The sequence below is a fragment of the Tachypleus tridentatus genome, chromosome 1 (assembly GCF_004210375.1).
Source record: "Tachypleus tridentatus isolate NWPU-2018 chromosome 1, ASM421037v1, whole genome shotgun sequence".
NCBI classification, from domain to species: domain Eukaryota; kingdom Metazoa; phylum Arthropoda; class Merostomata; order Xiphosura; family Limulidae; genus Tachypleus; species Tachypleus tridentatus.
The window spans coordinates 137,229,008-137,255,791 of NC_134825.1; the positions used below are offsets into that span (position 1 = coordinate 137,229,008).

Consider the following 26,784-nt stretch of genomic DNA (forward strand, 5'->3'; position numbering starts at 1 on the left):
ATCCTCCTTTTACTATGTTTAGTCAAGTGTTTCCTCACTTTGATTCATGGTCCAGCAGATAATGAAGAGATCAGAACATCAAAAACAAATCTGTCACCAGAGAAAGATCACTATTTGCTCCAGCAAACATATTTGGCACCAATTTGCCAAGAATGTTATCAGAAATGTTGGCAAAATGACAAATGTGCCAACAGATGTGGCCTTGCTCCATTACATGAAAAAACTAAGGCTGCCAAAGCAAAAAAAAAAAAAAACTTTAAAAAAGAAATACAAGAAGCTAAGTATAAATGTAATTAGCAGCTGTGTTCTCTGTAACAGAAAAAAAAGATGGTAGAGAACAATTGTGAAAGCAATTAAAAACAGAAATGCAACAAAATAAAAATGTTTTCAAGAAAGTCCATAGTATGAAGGCTAAACTGATTGAAAAAAAACAACCCTTTATCTATAAGTACTGCTCTCACCCAGGTTGCTGAGATTGTGAGTGAAGAACTACAAAAACAGTCAGTTCTTTTGAGCAAAGAAACTGCATCAAGAGTTTGCTTTGACTCATTATTTCGAATCTCACACAAAGCTACATGAGGGCTATCCCGACTAGCCATCCCCAATTCAGCAGATATAGACTAGAGAAACAGAAGTTCTTCAACACCACCTACTGCCAACTCTTAGGCTACTCTTTTACTAAAAAAAAAGTGGTATTGAACATCCCTTTATAATACCCCACAGCTGAAAGGTCAAGCATGTTCAGTGCCAACAATTCAAATCGTTGACCCTCAGATTCTGAGTTGAGCACCCTAACTACCACATTATGCCAGACTCTTGCATCAGAGAATAAGAAAATGTGAATATGACCAACATTATACAAGCTATGTAGTGTTTTGTCTAGGTAGATAATGGAATGATTAGAATTGTTTTGATATGATATTTGATATATTTTTAATGATGTAAATTCACTCAATTCGCAGTTTTTATAAACTTTTTTTTTTAATCTTGAAAATGCCTCATATAAAATGTAAGTATTTAATACTAGGACTTTTAACTAGTTCCATTTCACTGAAAACAATATTGAAATATAGCATGGGAAATAAGTATCACTATAAAGAATAATATCAGGTATAGTAATGTGTATCATTATTTTACTTCAAATGTTTAGTACATATACTTAAACTAAATTTCTTAATTTTTAATACAACTGGAGAGAAATTTATATTTATTGTAACATGCTAATTACTAATGCAACAGTTTTCTCAATATGAGCAAATATAGTCTATTTCTTGTTACATGAACTTCTAATTTTGTAAATTTAAGCTTCTAGCAAAGAAATATTTGCTGTAAAATCTTATTAATGCTTTGATTTCATTCCTCTAAGTTGCATGGTCAATCCTTTTTTGGCTACATTGTGTTTTTCACACCTAAGGTATTTTTGATTAGATTAAAATCTCTAACAGTGACAGCCTACAAAAATATTTATTCTACAAACATAATTAACTTCAAGAGTTATCTAAAAATTTGGTTTTAAAATTTTGAAACCACTAAGCTGAAATTTAGTTAGGATATCTGCTTACTTGTAGTAATAGTTTATCATTAAAAAATTAATTTTCCACAAAAAATACAGCTGGAAAAGCCAAGTTCATACTTTTATAGTTATATGACTATAGGCCTAACCATTACAAGGTATACACTTAATATAGTTTTGTAAGCTAATCTTTAATTGGCCTAGAGCACCTAAAAAGTTCCAAGTTGATGTCAAGTTTTCTCATATATATGAAGCTAAATTATAAATACAAATATTTGATCTCAAATTTGCAAGATAATGATATTTTTGTACTTCACTGCCTGAATTAGCAACATAGAAACAGAAAGGGCTGTCTTTCCAGGGTGGTCTGATCCTCAACATTATGTAAAAATAAAAATTACAGAAACAGCCATGATGGCCAACCCTATGGTATGTAATTGCTTTACCAATGGACAGACTCCACAAATTATGTTTAAGAGTTCTGGGAAGAGCAAATGCAGAATTTGGATCTGCACGATACATGTTCTGTATCAAATAAAGGAATGTAGCAGTACATGGTGTTACATATAGTACAAAATGATTTGGAGAAAGGATGATGCAAACAACTAAATAGAAGCAGGCACAGTCTTTAATTATGTGAAAAATCAAACAAGATATATGCTTGCTGTTAAGTTATGATAATATATTATGCAATTTACCAGAAGCTGATTTGCAGTTTACCAAACATATTCAATTATGGCCAGGAAATTCAACTCACTATTACCATGATGTATAGCCTGTCCACTGGTGTAGACATGCCACAATGTCAATAGAAAGATGCAGGCACTGGAGTTAGTATTACTTGATGCACATGAACTTGTAAGCAAGCAGCTGGATAAGCCAGCCATATTGCAAGTGTTCTATAATAAAGCAGTGACAAAGTGAAGTTTATGCATGAAGACTGGGTATTAGTTTGCAACATATCTTTGACATGAAATCAACCTGGTTTTGCCTGGACTGTTCATTATTTCTTTCTCTGATAGCTCTATTCCACAAATTACAAAAAAGCAACTGCCAACTGGTGTTCATAACTTTGTTGAATACATGTTCAAGCTGAAGTTACACATCACTGAGGAGATTTCCTTAGATTTTATACTAGTACAATTTCTTATGTTGAGCAGGAGAAAAGCGAACTATAATGGTCATAGGTTGCTATAAGAGGTTCTACTTATTGCTCAAGAACAACTGGAGGAAAGTAAGCATTTCCCATAATGAAAATGTACTTCTGATAGATACCTGCCTCTCTTCACAAAATAGCTTTTCTAAACTAGCTCCCTCCTCAATCAGCACACAGTTTCAAAGTATGGCACTAGCCTTACACCTCCAACTTCTACATATCCACATGCATCATACAATAGCTCATATCTGCACTCCCCAGTAGCTTCAAGACTGGTCAGTAAACCTACACCACATACTATTATTGGAAGTGGGGAGGCTGAGTGGGAAATGTGATCAAAGGTAAGTATCTATCAGAAACACATTTTCACTGTAGGAAATTGCTAAAATCCAACATGATATCTTGCCTCCTCTCATAAAATAGCTAGAATTTCACACTGAAGTGGTCGAGGACTAACAGAAAGAAAGCACTCAAAGAAAGACCAGAAGGTATGGACTCCAAAATTTCAGATTAACTACAAATTAATCAATGATCACTGAAAGTTTGCAAAATTTCATTAACATACTCAAAATACATTGTAAGTTATTGTATTACAACTATAAACATCAATTTGGGGTCACAAACTCAGCCAATCCAACAAAGCCTGCTGTGAGAAAGAGTTCTCTACAGGTAGTGGATGAAAAGTGGAAACACTTGGATGAGTGAAAGAAAACAAGTATATGCAATATAGAGGCTAACACAGAGATGTGGCTTCTCCATGAATTAAGCAAATAACATCCTAGCTTGAAAGAAAATACTGTACAAGCCTGGCTGCCTATAATCACAGCCAGCAAGGGTGCAAGAGGAGTCTTCAATGATTTTGAAAGCGGGGTGACTGTTGAGATGCACTTGACAGCAGCTTCACTGACTAAGACAGCAATGTTTAAGGTGAAGTCAGCATGAAACTCTGAGGGAAAGATACATCATCAGCAAAGGGCAATAGTGGGCAGAAGCATACTCCAGGATCATGATATCCCCACATTAATTCAGACCACAAGGCAAAAGAAGCAAGCAATCACAGATCAATTAACAACAAATTTCAACCACGGATGAGAGCAGCCATTTTCATCAAGTACAGTCCATTTAGAACTCCACAGAACAGGATAGCACAGACAGGATGCAGTGCACAAACTGCTCATCACACCTGAGAATGCAGTGGAAAAATGTGATACAGTCAGATGAATCATCTTTCACCATGTTCTCACCAAGTGGATTTGTGCACATATGACACCATCCTAAATAGCTTTACAGCTCTGAGTGCTTGGTTCCAAGGGTTCTGGTGGTTCTATAATGGTGTGAGGTACATTTTCCTTGTATGGTTTGGATGTCTTAGGTCAATGCCAATTACTACTTTATGGTACACAGTGATCATTTTCATCCTCTCTTACAGCATTTCTGTACTGCAGACAGGATGTTTTTTAAAATGATGGCCCCATCCATAGAGCATGATTTATTTCCCAATGATTTGTAGAGCATGACACTGATGTCATCCATGTTTCCGTGGCCTCTCAGTCACCAGATCTGAACTCAATTGAGCACATATGGGATATTTGGAAACACCACCTAAGACAGCATTTTCTACTTCCATCAACTAGACACATGTTGATTGACTTTCTCATGGAAGAGTTGTGTCACATTCCTCTTGCAAAATTCCAGATACTGGTAGACTCTATGTTATTGCACATACAGGCCACACTGACCACATATGGTGGCTCAACACACTATTAAAGGACTTTACATTGGAAGTTTCCACTTTTTTGGCTGTATATAGAAGAACATTACATCATTAGTTCAGTAAATTAGTAGTAAATAGTTTTATAAGTACTTCTTTGTACAAAAGACTGAACTTTGTTTACTACTTCCTGTAGCCAGTTAAGTGTTTGGTTACATGGAATAGTTAATTAAGATTGATGATAAAAAGTTTTAGACTCACCACATATTAAGCTGCTTGTTTTTTGGTTTTTTATTGCAATTAACATTGTTTATATTATAATTCAGAAGTCTTGTTAAGGTCACACCATGCACCATTAGTGCATTGTAAATCTAAATGACATGCATAAAACTACTGATGAGCCTGCAGATGCATTTGCTACTTCTTCATGTATGTTTTTTTCACAGTGAGTAATATGAAGGTCTTACTCAAGCCTATGACTACAAGTTTTCACTGTTTACAGTTTTATCACAGAGTAGGCTAATATTCACAAAGATTATGCACACTTTGCTATTTTGCCATCATCATGAAAATTCAGAGAGCAATATTATTACTCATTTAAATCAGATAATTATTTACCTAGAACTCTGAAACTCTAATTGACAGTTGTACAAATTAGTGATAATATTGTAATACCATAAAAAACATTGAAAAGTTTTATTAAACAAATTAAACTTCATATATTCTTGAAAGAAAAAAGAAATGACTAGTAGGAACTCACATACTAGACCAGAAATGACAAATAAGCCAGTCACCACAAATTTATGATGATAATACCATTTGGCCTAACAAAAGCATCAAAGCAACAACAGCTTGAGTTCCCAGCATTAACAAGTAGCCTCAGAAACTTGACTTAGTAAAACATGATGAATCAACATACTCATAGTCATTATCCTCAAGATACTTCCAACATTACTGACTCTCAAGTCATTCCTTGACTTGAGTATGAAAAGGCATCTACTTTGAGGAGATGCAAGCTCAGTGGTGAAAATAAGATACATAACTCCTTCACTCAAGGAACTAAAAACTTCTATAAAGGAATACTAACTATGCATGTTATATCCTCAGATCATGTGTCTGTGCTTCTTGCAAAAGTTGAAAACAAAAACTTTACAAAATCTGTCGATTGTTGGTTTAAAATTTATGTATTGGTTGACTAAGGAGTCAATACTACTATCAAAGTTTAAAAGTATGATGAAATGTCTATAATGCCTAAAAACCCTTCAAGTAGAACACTTAGCATGTGAATCCAAGCAGACACCAGACCAATTTGATTATTACACAGCTACAGAATTTCTTGAGGCTATTTCTACTAACAACAACAATACTGTGAATGAAATGCTGGAAGCATCACCATGTACCACTCTACCAACAGAGAAGACTAGTGATATTTGTGTGAAGAAAAAGACAATCCTTGCAAGAATAATCAATCCTGAAAACATACTAACTTACTAAATTTCTTGCAAATCCCCAAGTGAAAAACAATATTTATCAGAAAACATCTTGTTGCATCTTGGTTCAAGGGATGTTCCAAAGCCCAAGGTGCTTAGCTTGGGGACAGATGGTACCAGTTCAATGATAGACTGTGATAAAGATTTCACAGAAGATTATGCATTTGCAAAACCCTCACCTAATCAATGTTCACTGTGTTGTATATTTACTAGCCTTGTGTATGTCTCAGACACTCAATCTCTCCCATCTCTCAAGGACTACCAAGGAACACTGACAAACTTGTTCTGTTATTTCAAGGTATGCCAACAATAGGACAGAAGCTGACAGACAACCATACTAAATGACTCATGAGTAAAAATAAAAGAAAGACACACAAAGTACAATGTTTGAATTTTTATTCAGCATTTGCCACAATGTATCAATGTCTGGACTCTCTGTTGATGTACTTTGACGACAAAGATTCAAAGAAAGATCCATATTAAGATGGCTTCCAAAGAGTTCCTATATATAATCTGCATGATGATGGATGTTATGCAAATAATTACAACTCTCAGCCTCACTCACCAGAAACAGAATGTGATTAATTTACTTATTCAGGTAATTACAACATGATGACTGGCTAAATGAAAGGTGAATATACTTAACCTGTATGATTCATTTCATTGTCTGACATGTCACATTTTCTTGATGATTTCTGAGGTACCTAATAAAATCTTCACATTTTATTTGTAGGTGATTGTGGATCTGTATGTCAGACTTGCAGCAACAAATCAATTCTGATAAATGTTTTCTGACCCAGTTGGAACAAGATTTGATGAATGGGCTCAAAAATCACAAGATAGCTAACACATTTGAAGAAATTCTAAAGTCAATCAAAAAGAAGTTCATCCTATCCACAATAGACAATATCCAGGAAGGGTGTACATGATCTGTTTTTTTCTACAAAAAATATCCATTTCATAATCTGTACTCCAAACCTAATTCACTTTCAGTAAATGTTTTTTCAGATTTCCAGACAAGAACTTGCTATCATCCTTTTGCTGTATGTGACCTTCATCCAGTATCTCTGTTATCAAGCAATAAACTAAAAGTTTATTACAAAATTACACTAAGAAACTGTTATAAAACTACAGAACATCCAACTCTCACAAGTATGAGTCAGAAGATGGTACTCACCTTGAAGCAACATACAAAGTGTTAAGTTATTCAGACAAAGCCAGAAGGAATGCAAAAAAAACTGTCAAAGCTATTGTAGAAGCAGAAATATACCACAGGGACAAAAATGGGAACTCCATGGAAACTAATTGTTCAACATCATGCATGTGATATCTCCAACTTGAAGTTTCTTGCATACCTTCCCATAAGAGCCCCTGTCCACACAGCAAACAGAATACAATTCACAATACTCTTAAAAAAGCTCTCACCTGCTCACTGTGACCAATTGAGGAAAATCATTTCAGAATGAGAGGACATTAAGAAATATAATTTGGAGAAACAGCAAACAATGAAAAATAGTTAATAAATATTTAATAGTATGTTTAATGTAATTAGTTTTTAGTTTATAATTTAGCATTTACTTAATTTTACCTTGTTAGGTTAAAATGTGTATTTAAAATAATGTTAATCTCTAAAGCTGGTTGAAACTCATAAGATAATATTGTGATTATATCCAAAAACAAAAAATATCCAAAAATATAATTAGTTACTCTGAAGGTGAGGTGATTTTTTGTTTTACTCTAATACATAGCTTACTTCAATAATTATATAAGTTATTTCTGTAGTTACTGCAATTACTGTTTTCACTTTAGAGTTACCAATCTACTTGTGAATACTACACACATACAGACCACTGTGCTTGTAAGCCATATATAACAGATAGACCAGTAGGCCTGCATGACATTTGTGAATTTTCTATGAAAAATGTTTGTTTTGCACATGTTTAATCTATCTCTATGCTATTAAAAACTATATGCATGAATGCTGTAGTTCAGAGGTTTTCAAACTTTTTCAGTCTGCACAGGACTTTCTTTCATAAGGGAAACAGTTAAGACCTCACCACACACAATTTATCAAATCACTAAAAATCAAACAATTATTAAAATTACACTAACACAGTTCTACATACAGTTTATTCTCTAACTATCCCATAACTTTAAAGAATTCAATTACAAAATATGTAAAGTTTTAAAAATGAATGGGGTTGGAATAGCATAATGATTAGTTTGTTTGAATGGTGAATTTGAAGATTCATAGCTTCTGTTCCTGTTATGTTACCACAAAATTACACTCCATACTTAAGTACTGTGGAAACTTTGTATGTGATGGCTAAATCTAATTATTCCATCACACAAGAGTCTGGTTTTCTCTAACCTATCAGCTCAGAATTAGAGAAGGCCGTGCACAGATAATCCTTGTGTAGCTTTGCAAAAAATCTCAAATTAAGTACAAAGGAAAAATATGCTTACCCCGTAAAACAATAACACAATGAAGAGACTGAGATGAAGAAATGTCTTTATATATGTTATAATTTACAAACAAAAACATTCATTTGTTTCATCTTTTTAGCTCTTTCACATATCTGTATTGAGTCTCCCATAATCCACATTTTCAGGACACTTGTTACACAGTGTCTGCATCACACAGTGTACACAAATTTTCTACACATTAGATATAAAAACGTAGAAAATGTTAACTTATGCAGATGCTTAAAAACAGAATACTAAAATCTTGCATATCTTGTTAATTGCACAGATATTCTGTGGGAGTGGGTGTGAAAGAAAAAAACAAAAGAGAAGAGTAGAGAAGCAAACATTTCATGAAATTTGTTCACATTTGCAGCAAGAATGAAATACACAGTATTAATTTTATAAATACTGATATTCAAAACCACTGGGAAATTTGTCTGTCCTTTCACATTTAGTTCCTGTTTTTTCAAACTTAAGAACTGGTGTAAAACCTCTAGTACATAATACTAAGAATCAGGCCTTTTTGAACTTTTTTTCAAACGGTACTTATATGCCATAATTAGTGACAAGTTAAACTTTCTGTTTGCAAAATTTGCAATATTTTTAAGTTTTGTTTTCACTAAATTTCTTATTAGTATTTTCTATTTATGTAACTGATATTGATGATTTTGATTTTAAAAAGTTTAAAATTCTCTGTTCTCTTGACACAAAATTATGTTATTATTAACAAACACAAACATGCAAAATAAGTTTCATTCTGAATGTATCATTACTTTAATTTTGCATCACATGTAAAAAATTATAAGTATGAAAATACATAACATTCAAAAGATTATTTTTTACTTGGTAATGTATAGACAATGATTAAAGACAAGAAATGCCTCTGAAATTTATCTCCAATGGATACTTACATGAAAATGCAGGACTGCTTGTGCCATTTGTAAAAGCAGAAGGAATTGATTCAATACTTTCTAAGCCTTGACAATTTCCTCCATGAGAGCCTATTTCTGCTTCACTATCATCTATTAAAAAATAAATAAATAAAAAAGTAAAAGATATTAACTCTTCCATAAAAGGCTCAGAATAACAAACAAGTTTGTATACACATTTGCTCATGTTAACTATTTATACTATATCTTTTCATGGAGTATGTGCATATTCACAAGTTTAGTAGACTTTCAGGAAACATTACAGGTATTGTGCTTCAAAAAATCAGATTTTCAATGAAGTACTTTTACTAAATATTTGCTTGTGTAAATACCAAGTCTATTTCTTTACAAGTTTGAGTACAAAGTGATTTCATGTTATGATTTTAAAAATACTTTTCTTCACCAAAAAAAATCTCAAAATTCATTTGTATAATCTCTAAAACCATTATTTATAACCAACAAAAAAGGTGCTTTTAATTCATTGAATGATTTTTAATGCCAGTAAATTCTGATCCCTGTTTTTCAATTATTTGGCCTGCAGATTCAAAAGATGTTATTGCCAATTTCACCTTGAACATGGTAATAGAATTATTTTAATGTACTTGTAGGGTATATAGTTGTTGTTTGGCATTTTATGGCACAAAGCAACTAGGCTATCTGCATAAAACAACCTGTAACAAAATGAAATAACAGTTAAAGTATTATAAAGTGTAAAGGGTTGTTTGGTTCACTTTGTGTTTTATGGCACAAAGCAGCGAGGCTATCTGTGCCAAACATCTGGTAAAAAGTTAAAAGTAAATTTAGTAAAATTCATAAAAGGAAACTAAGGTAAAACAAAACAAAGTTTAAAAACATAAATAGCATAAAACAAATGTTTACATCTAGTTTACAACATCAAGAGAAAAACAACAGTAATTCAAGTTGTAAAGAACTTTCCGTAGCACAACTGTAATTATCATAACTCGCCAGGAAGACCAACAGGAAAGTACAAAAACCACCATTAGTCACCTGAAGTTGGCCTTCCCAGTCCTTGCTCAGAGTATTTGATGTTATGGCCATTTTCAAAAAAGGAAAGTAATAAAAAGGTTTTAAAAGACCTGTAGCAAAATTACAATAATAACTCGCCAGGATGACTAACATGTAGTTCAAACAGTGGCATTAGTCACCTAAAGTTGGCCTTTCCGGTCCCAGTTTTGAGTTATTTAATGTTACAGCCAGTTCCTAATTTCAAATCAAACTAGATGAAGAGTGATTTTTAAAAGGGAGCTACATTAAAAAGGTGTAATGTATAAATTAAAAAACTTAAATGGTATTAAAAAGATTAATAGCCTTTAAAAAACTAAAAACACTGGCAAGGTGGACAGTGTCACCATCACCAATAACAATGTCTATGGATAATGTTATGGACAAACCTTGGGACAAAACATGTTTTAAAATGGTGCTATCGTTGAGAGTCATAATGACAGCAAGAAAGTAAAAATGTGGCTTATTGTGATCTGAGTGTCACACAGACTATACATTGATGCATCAGTTCCTGATAAAAGAAAACGATGAGTTAAAAAACTGACCAATGCGTAGTCTAATTAGAACAACTTCCTCTTTCCAATCCTTACGGAAGCAAGTCCAATATAGGGTTTTAGTTGGAAAAGCTTGTTTTCACCTTGCTCACTCCAAGTCAACTGCAAGCCTTGAATATAGAACCATAGACCTTGTATGGGACAGGCACAATGGTGATAGTGCCAGAGCAGATAAGACTTTACTGCAGTGTTGGTGAGCTTGTTCCCGCAAATACCAACCAGGCCTGGCATCCAGAAAAACTGGATAGAAGTAGATGTTAAACAGAAATGGGTCTGTTGGTTTTGAAAATTGGCGAGAGCAGGATGTGAACTAACGTGAAACGATTCCAGAGCCAGTAGAGAACTAAGTGAGTCAGTATAAATAGTGCAGTTTGAGTACTGTTCAGCTTCTATGTGATCCAGGGCAAGAGAAATGGTGTACAGTCCAGCAATGAACACAGAAACTGTAGAGGAGATTCTGCATGCAACCACTGAACCACAACAAACCATGGCAGAGCCCACATAGTCACCTGATTTCGAACCATCTGTATAAATAGGAATGGAAGGATGGTTCAAAAGATATTCAGCAAATAGCAGATAGTATTTCCAATCAGAATTGTCTGCTTTTCTCAGAAGACTTAAAGAAAGGTTACATTTGGGGACTGTAAGAAGCCATGGTGGGATGGGCTGACCAGTGGATACAGCAATGTTATCCAAGGACAGACCCAATTCATCCAATTGTGCCTGGATACGAAGGCCAAAAGGAGCAATTCTGTTCTGAAAAAGCATGGCCGACCAAGGAAGAATAACACAACCCCAGGTGGGATGCTTTGGTAAGGAATGAAATTTCGAAGAATATAGTAAAGACAGTTGCAAATGGCGAAGGTGCAAAGAAGGCTCATGAGACTATGTGTAAGCTCTGAACTGGGGAAATGCAGAAAGCCCCAGTGCAGGGCCAAAGCCCTTGATGATTAATAGGATCTAGCATCTTCAAGGCCGATGGTCTGGCAGAGCCATAGATCAGTGATCCATAGTCGAGTTTCGATCAAATAGGAGCACGATATATCTTTAGCATTGAAGGTTGATCCACTCTCCAAGGAGGAAGGGAAAATGCAATCCCAGGATGAAAGTGTTGAAGTGAAAGTGTTGAAGTACAGTAGATGGTTACAAATAACAGAGGTATAGAGAAGGTTCATGAGACTCAGTGTACAAACTATGAACTAGAAAAATGTGGAAAGCTCCCATGCTGTACCACAGCTCCAGATAATGAATGAGGTCCAACATCTTCAAGGCCAAGGTTCTGGTAGAGACAAAGACCAGAGATCCATAGTCCAGATTCTATTGAATGAGGGCACAATAGATCTCGAGCACAGAACATCAATCTGCTCCCCAAGAGTAGGAAGAGAAGAGAGAATGTTCAGTGCTGTTGTACACTAGACACTTAGCCACTTGAAGTGTGAAATGAAAGTCAGCTTACAGTCAGATATAAGTCCCAAGAACTCTGCCTCAGGGACTACAGAAAACACAACTTCACAAAGACGGAATTCAGGATCAGGGTGAACATCCTGTTGATGGCATGAGTACATGCAGATGGTTATAGAGAGAGAAAAGGTAAAAACCATTTGCTGTGGTCTGCTTCATTAAATGATTGAGGACAGTCTGTAGCTGCCACTCGATAAACCTCCTGCTCGACGACTGAAACAAGATGTGGAAGTCGTCAACAAAGAGTCTGTTTGCAACTATAAGTGAGAGTCATCCAATAATGGCATTAATCTTTATACTAAAAGGTTTGACACTATGGAGAAATAATGGGAAAGTGTTGAACCCACTCAAACTTGGAATTGCCAGTTCATTGAAAAGTTCTCAACATAAATTGGCAAATGACTGTAAGCAACCCATGTGAGTGGAGGTCTCACAAAATGCCATACCTCCACGTAGTATCATAATCTTTCTCAGGATATATATGTACAAAAAAAAAACAGGAACAAGTTGTTGTGCTTGAGAAAGGCTTTCCTTATTGACTTTTTACATCAAATCAAGTGTTCCATGGCAGAGTACTATCATCAAAACCCACACTGAGTGGATAAGATGTTGTTTGATTTGAAGAACCACACAAAACAAGCATTAACCATTCTCTCTCAATTAACCATTTCACAGAGACAGCTCATCAAAGCAACTGGGTAACAGTTTGATGGGATCTCAAGATCCTTCCCAGGGTTGGAAAAAGGGAGGACAATAACCCAGCAACAAGTATCAGGAAAAACATTCTCCTGCCAGATCCAGTTAAAAACAACCAAAAGAGTAGCATGAGAGGCAGGAAATAGATATCACAGCATCTTGTAGTGACTATTACACGGTCCGACTGATGCTCTGCCAGACTGAAGAAGAACAAGTTTGAGTTACAGCTGTGTAAAGAAGCATTTATAGTCACAAAAATGATCAGCCCAAAAGAAAAGAGGCAAATGCTCTGCCTGAGTCTTGATGGCTAAAAAGGTGGAGGAGAAAGCAGAAGCAGTAGATGAACAAGAAAAGTTTTCACTGAGAGTACTAGCAATGTTCTGAACATCAGCAAGTTTCTGGCCATCAGAGAGCAAGATCGAAAGAGGAAGCAGAAGTATACTGCCCACTGACCTTCTGAATATTATCCTATATGACTTTGGAACTGGTGGTAGAAGAGATGCTAGTTGTGTTCTTTATCCAAAATTCCTTCTGGCTTTGACATCTGACCTGCTGAGGATGTGCACAGATCCACTGAAAAGTAATGCTGTTTAAAAGTGTGGGTTACCTATGAAAGATATTTCAGGCCTGTTTTAAAGCCTTCCATGCCATGCAGCAGGCAGGATTCCACCACGGACAAGAATATCATGGAAAACATGTTAAGGTTTTAAAAATACACTGAGCAGCTGCCTGGACAATACAGCCAGTCACAGCTGCCATGCAGTCATCTATGAATAGCTTATAGATGATGGCAGGATCAAGTTCCAAGAAAGCAGTGAAAGAGGACCAGTTGGCCTCTTCCAACTTCCATCAAAGCACTACAGGTGGCATCGAACATGGTCAGTCTCTCTCAAAGTGATCACTGCCCCATGTGTTACTGTCAACCTTCCAAGAAAAATAAAAGAAAGGTTGAGGAGAGCAGACAGATAGATCAACAACAGTAAAAGACTAATAGGTACACAAAAATAACTATAAGAACCAGCATTGAAGAGAGAAAGGTTGTGATCCAAGAGCATAAGCTCTATTGAACAATCCCTCCCATCAATATCAGCACCACCCAAGAGGAGATTATGACCATCAAAATCCTCCAGGATTAAAAATGAGAGACAGTAACTGTTCAACAAGGGCATCAAGGTCCAACTGATCATTGGTCTCTTTAAGAGACAGATAAAGAGAATAAATAGTGATGGTACAACCCACAGAAGCACAGATAGCTATAGCCTCCAAGGGTATATATACTACCAAAGACTAGGTGGGTACATACTGATCAAACAGCAGTGACATCCCTCCATGCAGATCTCTTCCACCATACAACTTGTTATTTCTATAGAACTGTTGTTGTGAATTAAGCACAAAGCTACACACTGGGCTATCTGTGCTCTGCTCACCATGGGTATCGGAACCTGGATTTTAGCGTTGTAAGTCAGCAGACATACTGCTGAACCACTGGGGAACCATTTCTACAGAAAGAGAACTGCCAAAAGATGACTGCATCAATAGGTTTCAGAAATGTTTCCTGTGAGAAGAAACATACAGCACTCTGAGAATCAATCAAATCCTTAATGTCATCTATATCTGAATGAAAACCTTAACAGTTTCACTGTATCAAACTGGCCATTTTTCTTCATGTGGAGGAAAATGGGGCTGAGAGTCCTTCTCTTTTCAATAATGTTTTTTCCTTTACTGGTCTATCAACTGAGGGAGTAAATGAATAATCATTTTGCATCTTGGGGCTGGAAAAGAAGATAGACCCAAGGAAATGCCAGAACTCAAAGCCAAAGAAAGAGTACCTGGGTAACCATTGGAAGAAGTGGCAAGGAAAGAGGTGGAATCAGATGTATACTTGTCAACTCTTTCAATCACAAAGGACAAAAGACTTCAGATGTTTTGCAAATGACACTCCTGAAGGCACGGAGAGATACGTCTGCACTCCCACTGTGGCAGTGGAATAAAGAGCATCAACATATGTTCAAAATGGAGCAGGGAACAATAACTTCCAAGCCTCTGGATAGGAGATATTCTTTAATCTTAAAGTGTTGCACCTCTTTCTCCTCCAATCACTTAAGGCAAGAATTAGAGTAAGATGGGTGTGAATCCCATCAACTAACACAGTGTGGTTCCAGTTTGCACTCTTAGTGTTGTGGTCTTTGCTACCACAATGAGCACATGTTAAAAAACAATACGATTGTCTGCAAGTGATTAAACCACTGACACTGGAAACATCCAAGTGGGTTGAGAATTTATGGCTACACCTTACAGTTCAGATAAACTGCCTTGAATGTGGCAAGTGGATGTGGTGATGTAAAATCAGAACACAGAAAACATCATAATTCCATTTTTGTGAGTGGAGATTTGGCATACAACAGAAATGCCTAGAGAGAATCTCAGACTCAGAAATGTTCTGAAATCCTTCTCAACAATAACTCCTCTTGAGAAATTCAGGGTAGCAGGGAGAGTAACTTTGATGAGTATACTCCCAATGCTCTTCAACTCACAAGAAGTTTGGTGTGTTGTAGTGAAGATGTTTACACTAAGATGTCTCCTGAGTGCAGCTTCCTTACCGAAATAGGAGAGCCAGCAAGACCCTCTTATCCCTTTTGAATGAGGACGGGGACATCTACTCTAAAGATTTCTTAGACAATTAATGCAGAATCAGAAATCGAGGTGTTGAGTTTGACTTTGATGGTGACAGTATAACACAGTTGTCCATACATGGTAGTTTTCTGATAATCTGCTTTTGTTTGTTTTTTCCATTTTTATTTTTTGTTCATGAATGGGGGTATCCATGATAATATAAGAAGATTTTAGTGCCCACTGTTCCCACCCACCATGGAGCCCTACAAGGGGATGCACTACAATGCCAAACAAGGACACTGCAGCAATGCTAGGGTTCTGTAAGCACTATACCCAAACACCAGCATCAAACACAATGTCCACAACACCTGTTGAGAACGTTCAACACTTGTACTTGGATAACCCTAGCCAAAGTGGACCAGCCAAATGAATTCAAGGCCAAAGTGATGTGTTAGGCTTGAACCTCTCAACCACCAAGATCTTCTCTTCATCTTCACAGGTCCCCACACAGCAAACACATGGGTGGATGTTCAGATCAAAGAGGAGATAATCTGAAATTACAGAATGTTCTTTGGGAGGTCCCCTCTCTATATACATAAATTCACCTTGAAAGTAGGGTATATAGAAAATCAGATAAATTATAATAATTACAGAAGATTGTACTATTTGTGCACGTTATTATTTTGTGTTATACATTCAACATCTGAAATAAACATACATTCAGTAACACCTTGATATCAAACATACCAAAAATAATGATTGACTTTGAATGCAAAAATGTACAAGATAAACATGCAACAAGTTGAAATTGTCCTTAAATAAATATTTTTTTCAAATAGATGCTTACCTATATGCACAACCATGAACTTATTACCCCACATGCAACAGCCAAAAAATTTCCTTCATGCAAATCTTGAATAAACTCCCACATCTCTACATATCTGTGTGTGTTGCATCAGCTTACGATCTCATCCTCATAATGCTGACCCCTCCACCAGAGGGTAACACTACTTCCATGCACATTAATTCCCTTTATCAATAGCACATAATCACAGACTTTATTCATTAGGCAAACAAAAAGAACAACTGTAGAGAAGAAAAATTAGAGGTGGTGCAGAGTATTCAGTATTGAGCTGAAATACATTTTCAGGTAAGGAAAATGTTAACTTCAGAAACAATACTTACTTCTATGCACCACTGCATCCAGAATACCATAATGAAGATAGACTGCATTAAGAATCCAGTGCTGGTGGTTATATGTTACCAAGGCAGGTTGAGCATCAAAATGTTTAAGTGTTGCTATGGCATTAGGCCCCTCTGTCTCAGTCAATCACAATATAAATCCTCTAACAACAGGTTATGGAAGGAAAAGTCCTGACCTGCATCCTGAAACAAATGTAAGTTGCATTTGGCTGGAACTATCCATGGAGAATTGCATGGTATATATCATAACTGATTTTTCTATCCAACCTTGCTCTACATCTCAAACAAGAGATAAGCCCACATCTCTTACCAGAGAGAGAATAAGAACTTAAAATGTATATACAATTAAAATATGGATTATTAGCTAAGGTTTTATGTATAACCTTAACTGGTATAACATAAAAAAGTAGTCTAACCCTTCTGCAATGGGCTTGGTACAATATAAGAGTTTGTCTACACATTTGCACATATTAAGTATTTGCACTATAACACTTTGATACAGCATGTGTATCTTCACAAAATTTGGTAGATGTTTAATAGAGATTACAAGATTTTTGTACACAAAACATCAGATTTTTAATGAAATATTTTACAGAAGATTTGTTTGTGAAAATAGTGTTTCATTTCTATTCTTGAGTACAAAGTGATTTCATGTCATGATTTAAAAAAAACTGTTCTTTGTCCCAAAAGTCTCAAATATTTGCATAATCTCTAAAACCTCCTAAATACATTTCAAACATTTGTTTTCAGCAAGGCTATATAATTTATATTTTATGTACCCCCTCTCTCTCTCTCTCTATATATATATATATATATATACTGAACTTCTAATCATGCTTAGCTAACATTACATAACTTGCACTGATGTGATTCACGTACACTCATGTTATGTATCCAATATTATAAAACTGACTTGACTGTGTTTTAGTAAGCCAGTATTCTGAAGTATACAGTCACGTTTCACTCACACATTATATATGTACATAGGTGATTACTACTGAGAAACATTATCACACTTTACTTTTCTTAAAATACAGAACAATAAACCAAATAGTAAAGCAAATTATTATCTCTTTTTCACTATAGCCTTTGAATTTGGTTGCTGCTGGATACAGCAAAGCAGCTAGGCAATCTGCACTAAATGTCTGGTAAAAAGGTAAAAATAAAGTAAATGTAGTAAAATTCATAAAAGAAAATGAAGGTAAAACAAAATAGCACTTAAAAACATAAATGGCATAAAACCAATGTTGACATCCAGTCTACAATGTTAAGAGAGAAACTACAGCAAGAGAAGTTGTAAAGGACTTTCTGTCAGTATAATGGTAATAATAGTTTTAAAGAAGTGCACAACCTGCCAGGAAGACCAACAGGTAGTTCAAACATATAGTTAAAACAGCAGCGTTAGTCACATGAAGTTGGCCTTTCCAGTCCTGGTGTCGAGTTATTTAATGTGACTGCCATTTTCTAATTTCAAATCAAAATAGATAAACTGTGATTCTTAAAAGAGAACCACATTAAAAAAGGTTTAATGTATAAATTTAAAACACTTAAATAACATTAAAAAGATAAATGGCCTTTAAAAAACTAAAAACTTTATCAAGGTTGACAGTGTCACCATCACCAATGGCACTGTCTAATGTTACGGACAAACCTTGGGAGCAAACAGTATTAAAATGGTGCTGTCATTGAGAGTCGTAACGATGGCAAGAAAGTAAAATGTGGCTTATAGTGATCTGAGTGTTACACAAACTACACACTGGTTCCAGATAAAAGAAAACTATGAGTTGAAAAACTGTGAACAATGCATAGTTTAGTTAAAACAACTTCCTCATTTCGATCCTTACGGAAGCAAGACAGCCAAAGTCCAATATAGGATTTTATTTGGAAGGGCTTGTTTTCATGTTGCTCATTTTAAGTCAACTGCCAGTGGCACAGAGCCAAACCTCAAATACAGGACCATAGTCCATGTATGGAATAGGCACAGTGGTGATAGTGCCAACTGCCGTGTCTGCAAGCTTGTTCCCGTGAATACCAACATGGCCTGGTATCTAGCAAAACTGAACAGAAGTAGATGTTAATGAGAAATGGGCCAGTCGGTTTTGAATATCAGCGAGAACATGGTGTGAACCAATGTGGATTGATTCCAAGACCAGTATAAATAGTGCAGTTGAAGTACTGCTTAGCTTCTATATGATTCAGGGCAAGAGAAATGGCATACAGTTCAGCTGTGAACACAGAAGCTGTAGATGGGATTCTATGTGCAACCACTGAACCACAACAAACCATGGCAAAGCCCACATAGTCACCTGATTTGGAACCATCCGTATAAATTGGAATGGAAAGATTGTTCGAAAGATGTTCAGTAAATAAAAGACGGTACTTCCGATCGGGAGTATCTGCTTTTCTCAGATGACTTAGTAATGAAAGGTCACATTTGGGGACTGTAATAAGCCATGGTAGAATGGGCTGACCAGTGGATACTGCAATGTTATCCAAGGAAAGAAAGTTGTGAACTTAATCCAAGATTCCTCCTGGCTTTGAATCTTACCCACCTAGCATGTGCACAGGCTAACTGGAAAGCAATGCTGTTTGAAAGCGTGGGATATCTACAGAAAGAATCCCAGGCCCATTTTTGAGCCTTCCATGCCATGTGGCAGGCAGGATTCCACCACGGATGAGGATATAGTGGAAAATGTGTCAAGGTTTCAGGAATGCTTGTGTAATACAGTCAGTTACTGCTGCCACACAGTCATCTATTGATGGCTCATTCACGATGACAGTATCAAGTTCTGCAAGAGCAGTGAAAGTGGACCAGTCTGCCTGATCCAGTTTCCACCGAAGCTTCTTTACTGACTTTGGAGAGCCATCAAGTCCCTCCAGTTCCTTCTGAATAAAAAAGGGGACATTTACTCTAAAGGTTTCTCTGAAAGAGAATGTAGGATGAGAAAATGAGGTGGTATAGATGTTGAAGATTGCTGATCAGAGTCTTCAAGACGTGGTCGTTTACCTATTGACTATTTTTTCACTATTTTATTTAAATTTATATTTGAAAGATCCACAGGAAAAAAGAAAATTTTGGTGCCCACTGACCCCACCCACCATGGAGCCCTATGAGGGGATGCACTACAATGTCAAGCAAGGGCACTGCAGCAACATCAAGGTTTTGTGAGCACTATATCCAAACACCAGCATCAAACACAATGTCCACAACTCCCGTTGAAAACTACCAACACTGGTACTTGGTTGACCCTAGCACAAGTGGACCAGCCGATTGACCCAAGGAAGGCCACCCGTCTACAGGAATTCAAGGCCAAAGTGGTGTGTTAGGGTTGGACCCCTCAATTACCAGGATCCTCTCCTCCTCTTCATGGGTTGCCACTCACGGCAAACACGAGGGTGGATGTTTAGATCCCAGGGGAGGTAAAATGAAAGAACAGAACCTTCCTGGGAGGTTCCCTCACCACGTACAGGAATCCACACTGAGGGTCTGGATATAGGTTGCTCATCCTTTTAAAATTTTGGACGTGGAGAACATCAAACAAAATATAAGGTTTTTATGTATACTGTTGAATAACCAAAAAATCATGTAAGTATACATCTTTAAATACCAATATTTCATGATTTAAGTCATATGTCATGTGACACAGTGTGAAAGCATGTGTATCAATACAGTAGATGATAAATTACAGATAATTTCACCTATACCATTTGGGTCTTTTTTTATAATTATGCATTTAACGTCATCATTTCATTTTCCTTTTTCAAGGTTGAAAATTGATCATAACATATGCAATAAAGATACAATTTGGGTATTTTTAATAAGTACATCTTAAAAATATATATATATATATATATATTTCAGCAACCACTTTAAAGATTTATCACTTACAAATGAAAACTTGTAAACACTGTCACTTTATTTCACCTTTGATTGGAATATTTCATTTAGTTTAGAAAAAATTTAGTTCAAAATGTGTAGATAGCAAAAGTCTTCAAACTTGAGGCTGAAGAGAATGATGAACTTAGGCAATGAACCTCAACAATCTGTTTCTCACAATGGTCACATAAAGTCATTTATCAAACATGTACTGTCCAAAGGGTCAGTCCCCACTCTTATTTTTCACTTATTCAAACAAAAAACAAATTTTTTTTTTTGCATGGCACATTCATTGATAATTTAAACTATTTCAAGTTTAAGAAAGCATCTATATACATTCTCTGCAGTTTTTGCAATTTTTAAGGTTAAACTGTGAACAATACTACACAATAGCATCAGCAATCTGAATCAAGCCAGCTGTGCTCAATGACTTCCATTTGTGACAGGATCAGAAAAAAGTAATATCATGTGGGGTTTATTTGGCTAATGCAGTCTGCAAAGTTGGATTCAAAAGTGTTTGCCATAACATTTGGTAAGATAAGTTTGCAATTTTTACTTCCCTGTTTTTGCAGTGTTGACAAAAAAATTAAAAAGTAGCATTCTGACTGAAAAAAGTGGTATTTATAAATGTACAAATAATCAGTCTACATTTCAAATTTTACAAATGAAACTTCATATATCAATTCAATTACACTGGCACTAAATGTCCATGTATTAGATGAAGTGATGGCTCTCTTATTATTGAAAGCATATTTACTTTGAATATATAGGCATTCATGGCAATGACTTTTGTGAACTGATCATGACTTATGAGTGATCATAAATTTGGAAAAGTCCATTCATGGTTTGTCACAAGTTCTGCTTAGTTACAAAATACTTAAATCAATTTATGTGGAGTTAAACTTTTAATTGTTCTTTTAATTTTAAGGAGCTATGTGGGCTACCTAACAAACTGTTTATGGGTCCACCAGCATTTTCAAGGGCCACTGGCTCCCAGGCTGCTACTAATTTTGAGCCATGGATGTACAACAAGGAAAGTACAGGTTGCCTAAAGCATAAATGTCCAAACAATGATGGACACAAACGAAAATATTTGCAGGGTCAAATGATCTAAAGAACAAGATACCAACAGCTCAAACAGAAATATATAAGAGCCTGAAGAATTATAAAAAAGACCCAATTGGGAAGAGGAACCAGGTGAGGGAAACAAAGGACTGAAAAGACCTTGAACAGAAGTGTGAGAACAGGTAAAGTTAAGGCATTAGTGCTTAGCAAGAGGAAAAATTTCTGTACAGCACTGACTGGTAACCAACAACTATCAAACAAGATAAGTCTTTGACAAAAAGTAAGGTTAAAAAAAAAAGGAAAAAAGAATTTGTGCAGTAGCACAACTTGGCTGATGGGAGTGGTAGAGGGACCAGCACAGATAAATAGCCCATTTGTGCTGACAGAGAACTTAAGAACTTGCACAACCCAAAGGCCCCTTGTAAAGGAAGATGTCAAAAGCTCCAGAACTACAAGTTCACAGTAAAATCTTTAATAAAAATGCTTAATTGAAAAAACATTATGTCTGGTATAAAATTACCGTACTGTTTACTAAAAGCTTGCCAAATTTCAAGAATATACACTTATTATTTTAAATGTTATACTATTTATAGTTTCATCAAATTGACCAAGCCAGCATAGAGAAGATTAATAAAACAAAATTAGAAAGTATCATGATACGACATCTTAGTTTCACAAGCAGATAAAAATTTCAAAAATGAAACATTTAACTGCATATGAACCTTTCCTAACTGTACCTTTGACAATTAATCAATAAGATAATCTAAATCAAACAAGTGCTGAAGCTCAGAAAATTAGAAAGTATGATATTATTAATTTCAGAAATTAATAATATATAAACTTTTAAAAGAATACACAAGTCTAAGATCAGAAGCAGATATGCAAAAAGTGCTCCAGATATAGGATCAATTTTTTTCTACAGTACTGAAGAATCTTCTTTATATTTAAGATACGTCATATCAACTACATCCCCAGCATTTTGTATAAAAATTATTCCCCTTTTAGATATCAGGTTAAGATATTTTTTGTATATATATTTTAGTATGTTCCTTCATTTCTTTCACATTACTGGAAACTACCTCATTTATGGAGTTATGGTATTAACTTACCTATGTACACTATTTAAAATTCACCAAGTATTAACTCCATTAAAAACAAAAATATTCACACAGCCTTTGAATAAGAAAAAAAACAAACCTTGAGCATCTTCATCTGCCAATGGAATGCTGTTGATTTCTTCTTGAATTCTTGCTACTCCAGACATTCTTCAATGGTTAAGGTACTATACCAAAATAATAATAATAACCATGTGATAAGTAATCCAGCTTCATAAAAACAATGTAGTAAAAATGTTTTAACTTCTACGTGTTAAATGGGCTATCAAATTCATATAGAAACAAAAGACAGGTGTTTAATACCAGGTTTTGTTTTTTTATTCTTAGCTCTAATCCTTTCTTGAAAGGGAGCAGCAGAGTTACTCGTGAAACTAAAATACATCCAAGGAAAAAGACACAAGTTTAAAAATAATTTCTTGCTACCTTACCAGATAAGTCAATGTACATTGTTGTTAAACTATAATTGTTACCCACATCTCACAATTATCAATAAAGTTTGAAATATCATATGTCTTACTATAAACATTCAGCTAAATTGTATTACTGTTAAGTTTAGCATTAGATGATACACCTCAATATAAAATAAATACCTTATTTTTAAGTATTGCACCATATGCACAACAAGGTATCCATTTCTATATTTTATGATTTAAAAATATCACAGTTGATCTTTCCACAGAGCAGAAATGATAATTAAGTACATTTGCATAAAACAAATTTGTGTATTTGTAAGAATTTTGAAAATTTACAAGTTACAAGAGAACACTCCATGATCATAAAAAAGTGCAAGCATGGACACCAGAGGGCTGTTAACAGCCAGTTTAAACTATTTCTCTTAACATGGAAGGTCATTACTTAGCAATGGCATTAGAGATCAAAAATGTATGAAAGTGTCACTCAAAAAAGGTTACAGGTATTGCTCTTGTCAATAAATTAAACCAAGCATGCTGAAAATACAAAACATATTCAAATTTTGGAATAAAACATACAATAAATTATCCACTAAGGATTATTGGCAAAAAAAAAAAAAGCATAACAAAGATGCAATATATAAACACAACTGTCTTTAATATGTTTAAATAAAACTTTATGTCAATTATGTAATTATAAAACATTAACTGGGTAAAATGTAGATGTATAAAACTAGCAAAAAACAAAAATGTATGAAACAATAGCTGAAAAGCTTTCAAACTTATAAATTCAAATATCCAACATAAAATATTTAGAAAAAATTATTTACATTAAGCACCAAAATTTAAAAAAATTTTATATATGATAAAATCACTATTTAGAAGTAAAATATATTCCTAAATTAACACTGAATAAATGGCTAACACAGATGAACCTGAAAATATGTTCACAGTATACACGAATATAAAATAAAGCATTATGAATACTTGAATAAAATTCTTTCCTATATTCAAAATATAAATTATTACCATGTAAATACTGTTAATTTGGACTTAAAATTTTTCATATTCAACACATATTTGATACACACACACAACTCCCTAACATGTTAAAGTGATTAAAAGCACTGTAAAAGTTAGATTATAATAGCACTTAATGCCAAAATTTCTACCTCAATTAACAATCTTGGCATCTAAAAAAGGTAAAGCGTTAGCTGTTTATTCTTCAACTGTAAATTCTTCAAATGTTTTTATGTTGATTGTTCAGATAATTCTGAAATTCTTGAGTATCAGATTTTGAAAAACCAAAAAAGTATAATCAACATATCTTCTACAGCATACAGCTTTAAACTTTACCAGACAACTTTCTAACCGCTTTTCTTCACAATAACCTCTAACACTTCATCTTTGGGAGTGCATATAGCAAAGAAATGCTACACACAAAAAAAAAAGGTCTGTGGATTCACAAAATATGTCCTGAATTAAAAATTAACCAAAAAGCTTCATCTTTGCTCCTGAAACTAATCTACTGATTTTACTGTTGTTTACTGAAAATCAATTTGTATATTAACACAATTTATCACATGGTTAAAAGAGCAGCATAACCGAGTAACTACAACATACTGCTTCATAAATATTTGCCTTGTGATCAGAGAGTTGTGGGTATGAAATATGCCAGTTCTTGTTACAATTTCCACCATTACTGAAATTCAAAAAAGGAACAGTGGTAGAGTAAGAATCATAATACACTATAGAAAATGTAAATTTGTAGTTTATTTAACACTGAGAAAAAGGATTATGCAAATCAGAAATTACAAATATAACACAATGTGAAAAAATAATGAATTAAAAACATTTGTTAATTTTAAAGTAGATCAAGAGTTTCTTTAAAATTAGTACTGTAGGATGGCAGTTCAAAATTCAGGGCAGTGGCAAGTAGCCTACATAGTGTTAATATAAAAACAGAAATATGTTTCTTCACATAAAATGGAGTGTTTGGTGAAAATGAAAATCCAATCTGATGCCCTCAAATCACATGGCTATGCCAGTCCAAAGCTGAACAAACTTGAATTAATAATCATAACAATGAGAAATCATAATAGCAATATTTGAATTACTTGTACAGTTGGATTAATATAAAACACTAATAATCAGAAATACTAATTTCAGTAAGTTGATTATTTTTGAGACTTTAATCATGTGTAATCGAGTAAATTTCCCGACTTTTATTAAAGTAAAATACTTAAACCAATAATTTAGACACAATATTAAGCCAAACAGATTGTACAACCTGAACACCATACTACAATATGTGCATGGTATCTTGAAAACATAAACACAAAGGTTGCAGTAAATGAACTTTGCAGGTGTATAAGAATTAACCCTATTCAGACAGGTTTTCCTGTAGTCAGGAGTCAAAGGGCACATCATCATATCTTTAGACTTACATTCAAACTTTTATTGAACAACTATTTTAAAACAAGTTCAGTATCAAATTGTAGATTATAATTCACATTTTAGTATAATGCATTAGTTAATTTTTAATTTAAAAGTAAAATATTTAAAACAATACTAAATATTGATTTGTGTGTGTCACATGGTATGTTGAATGCAGCTTTGTTTGAGATAGGTTTATGATGTCCAAATACAAAGTATGTAGTTTCTTTCCAAACAAATTGAAATTACTGATATTGACAAGCTAGAATATAAGATAAAAACCTCCCATCTTTTATAGTTTTTGAAATTTGATTATGAATCAACCAGAGTGACCCAACCCATCTTTTCCATTTTTGGAAATGCATGCTTATGTACATCTGCTTCACCAATTAAAAGCTCAGAATGTCCCCTATGTAGTTTTTTTCAGACTGTAAAAAGTATTTACACAGGTAACCTTTTGTTTTCATGGTAGAATGAAAGCATGTAAGGTAAAACATTATGGAGTTAGAAAAATATTTTAAAATCCAAATACAGCTTATTTACCAAGCCTGATAAATTACAGAACTCTGTAGCACTGATATGGTAATTTATTATTTTTATTTTGTTAATTCAAAAAACCAAATCTAAAACCTAAAAAAGATTGTTTTACATCCTCCAAATGCAAAATGTAACAAGACTTAGCAAATTACAGCAAACAACAAACTAGTACAAGGTTCATAAGTAGAAGAGAATGTTTTTTTTCTGTACAATTCTTTATTTAATGTTTTGTTTTAAGAAAATTAACTGAAATTTAGGAACTTGAACTGCCACATCTTGGTCACATTAAAGTAATACATTAGAAAGAAATGGTTCTATTTCAATAAAACAATTGTAACATCTTACAACAATGTCATTAAAACATGAGATTTAAGTTATTTAGACCAAGCATATGTTTTCTCCTTTTTTTATGGTGGTTACAAGGTCAGTCAAATTGACCAAACTCATACAGAGATAATATCCTGAAAATAACAGATAAAATAGAAAACAAAATACTTTAAAGAAGTCTGATAATTATCTGGAGGTTATA

The 26,784-nt window shown here is 34.4% G+C and overlaps 1 protein-coding gene across 5 annotated transcripts in view; it reads right to left on the reverse strand.

Moving 5' to 3' along the window:
- Positions 1–26,784, reverse strand: part of LOC143225206 (uncharacterized) — a 102,369-nt gene that overhangs the window by 73,300 nt on the left and 2,285 nt on the right. For all 5 annotated transcript variants that reach the window (XM_076454227.1, XM_076454226.1, XM_076454235.1 and 2 more), the window contains exons 2-3: positions 22,955–23,039; positions 9,248–9,358 (exon numbers count right to left, since the gene is read on the reverse strand). In XM_076454227.1, coding sequence (XP_076310342.1) covers positions 9,248–9,358; positions 22,955–23,021 — 178 coding nt within the window. In that variant the 5' untranslated portion in view covers positions 23,022–23,039. The remainder of the gene's footprint in view (positions 1–9,247; positions 9,359–22,954; positions 23,040–26,784) is intronic.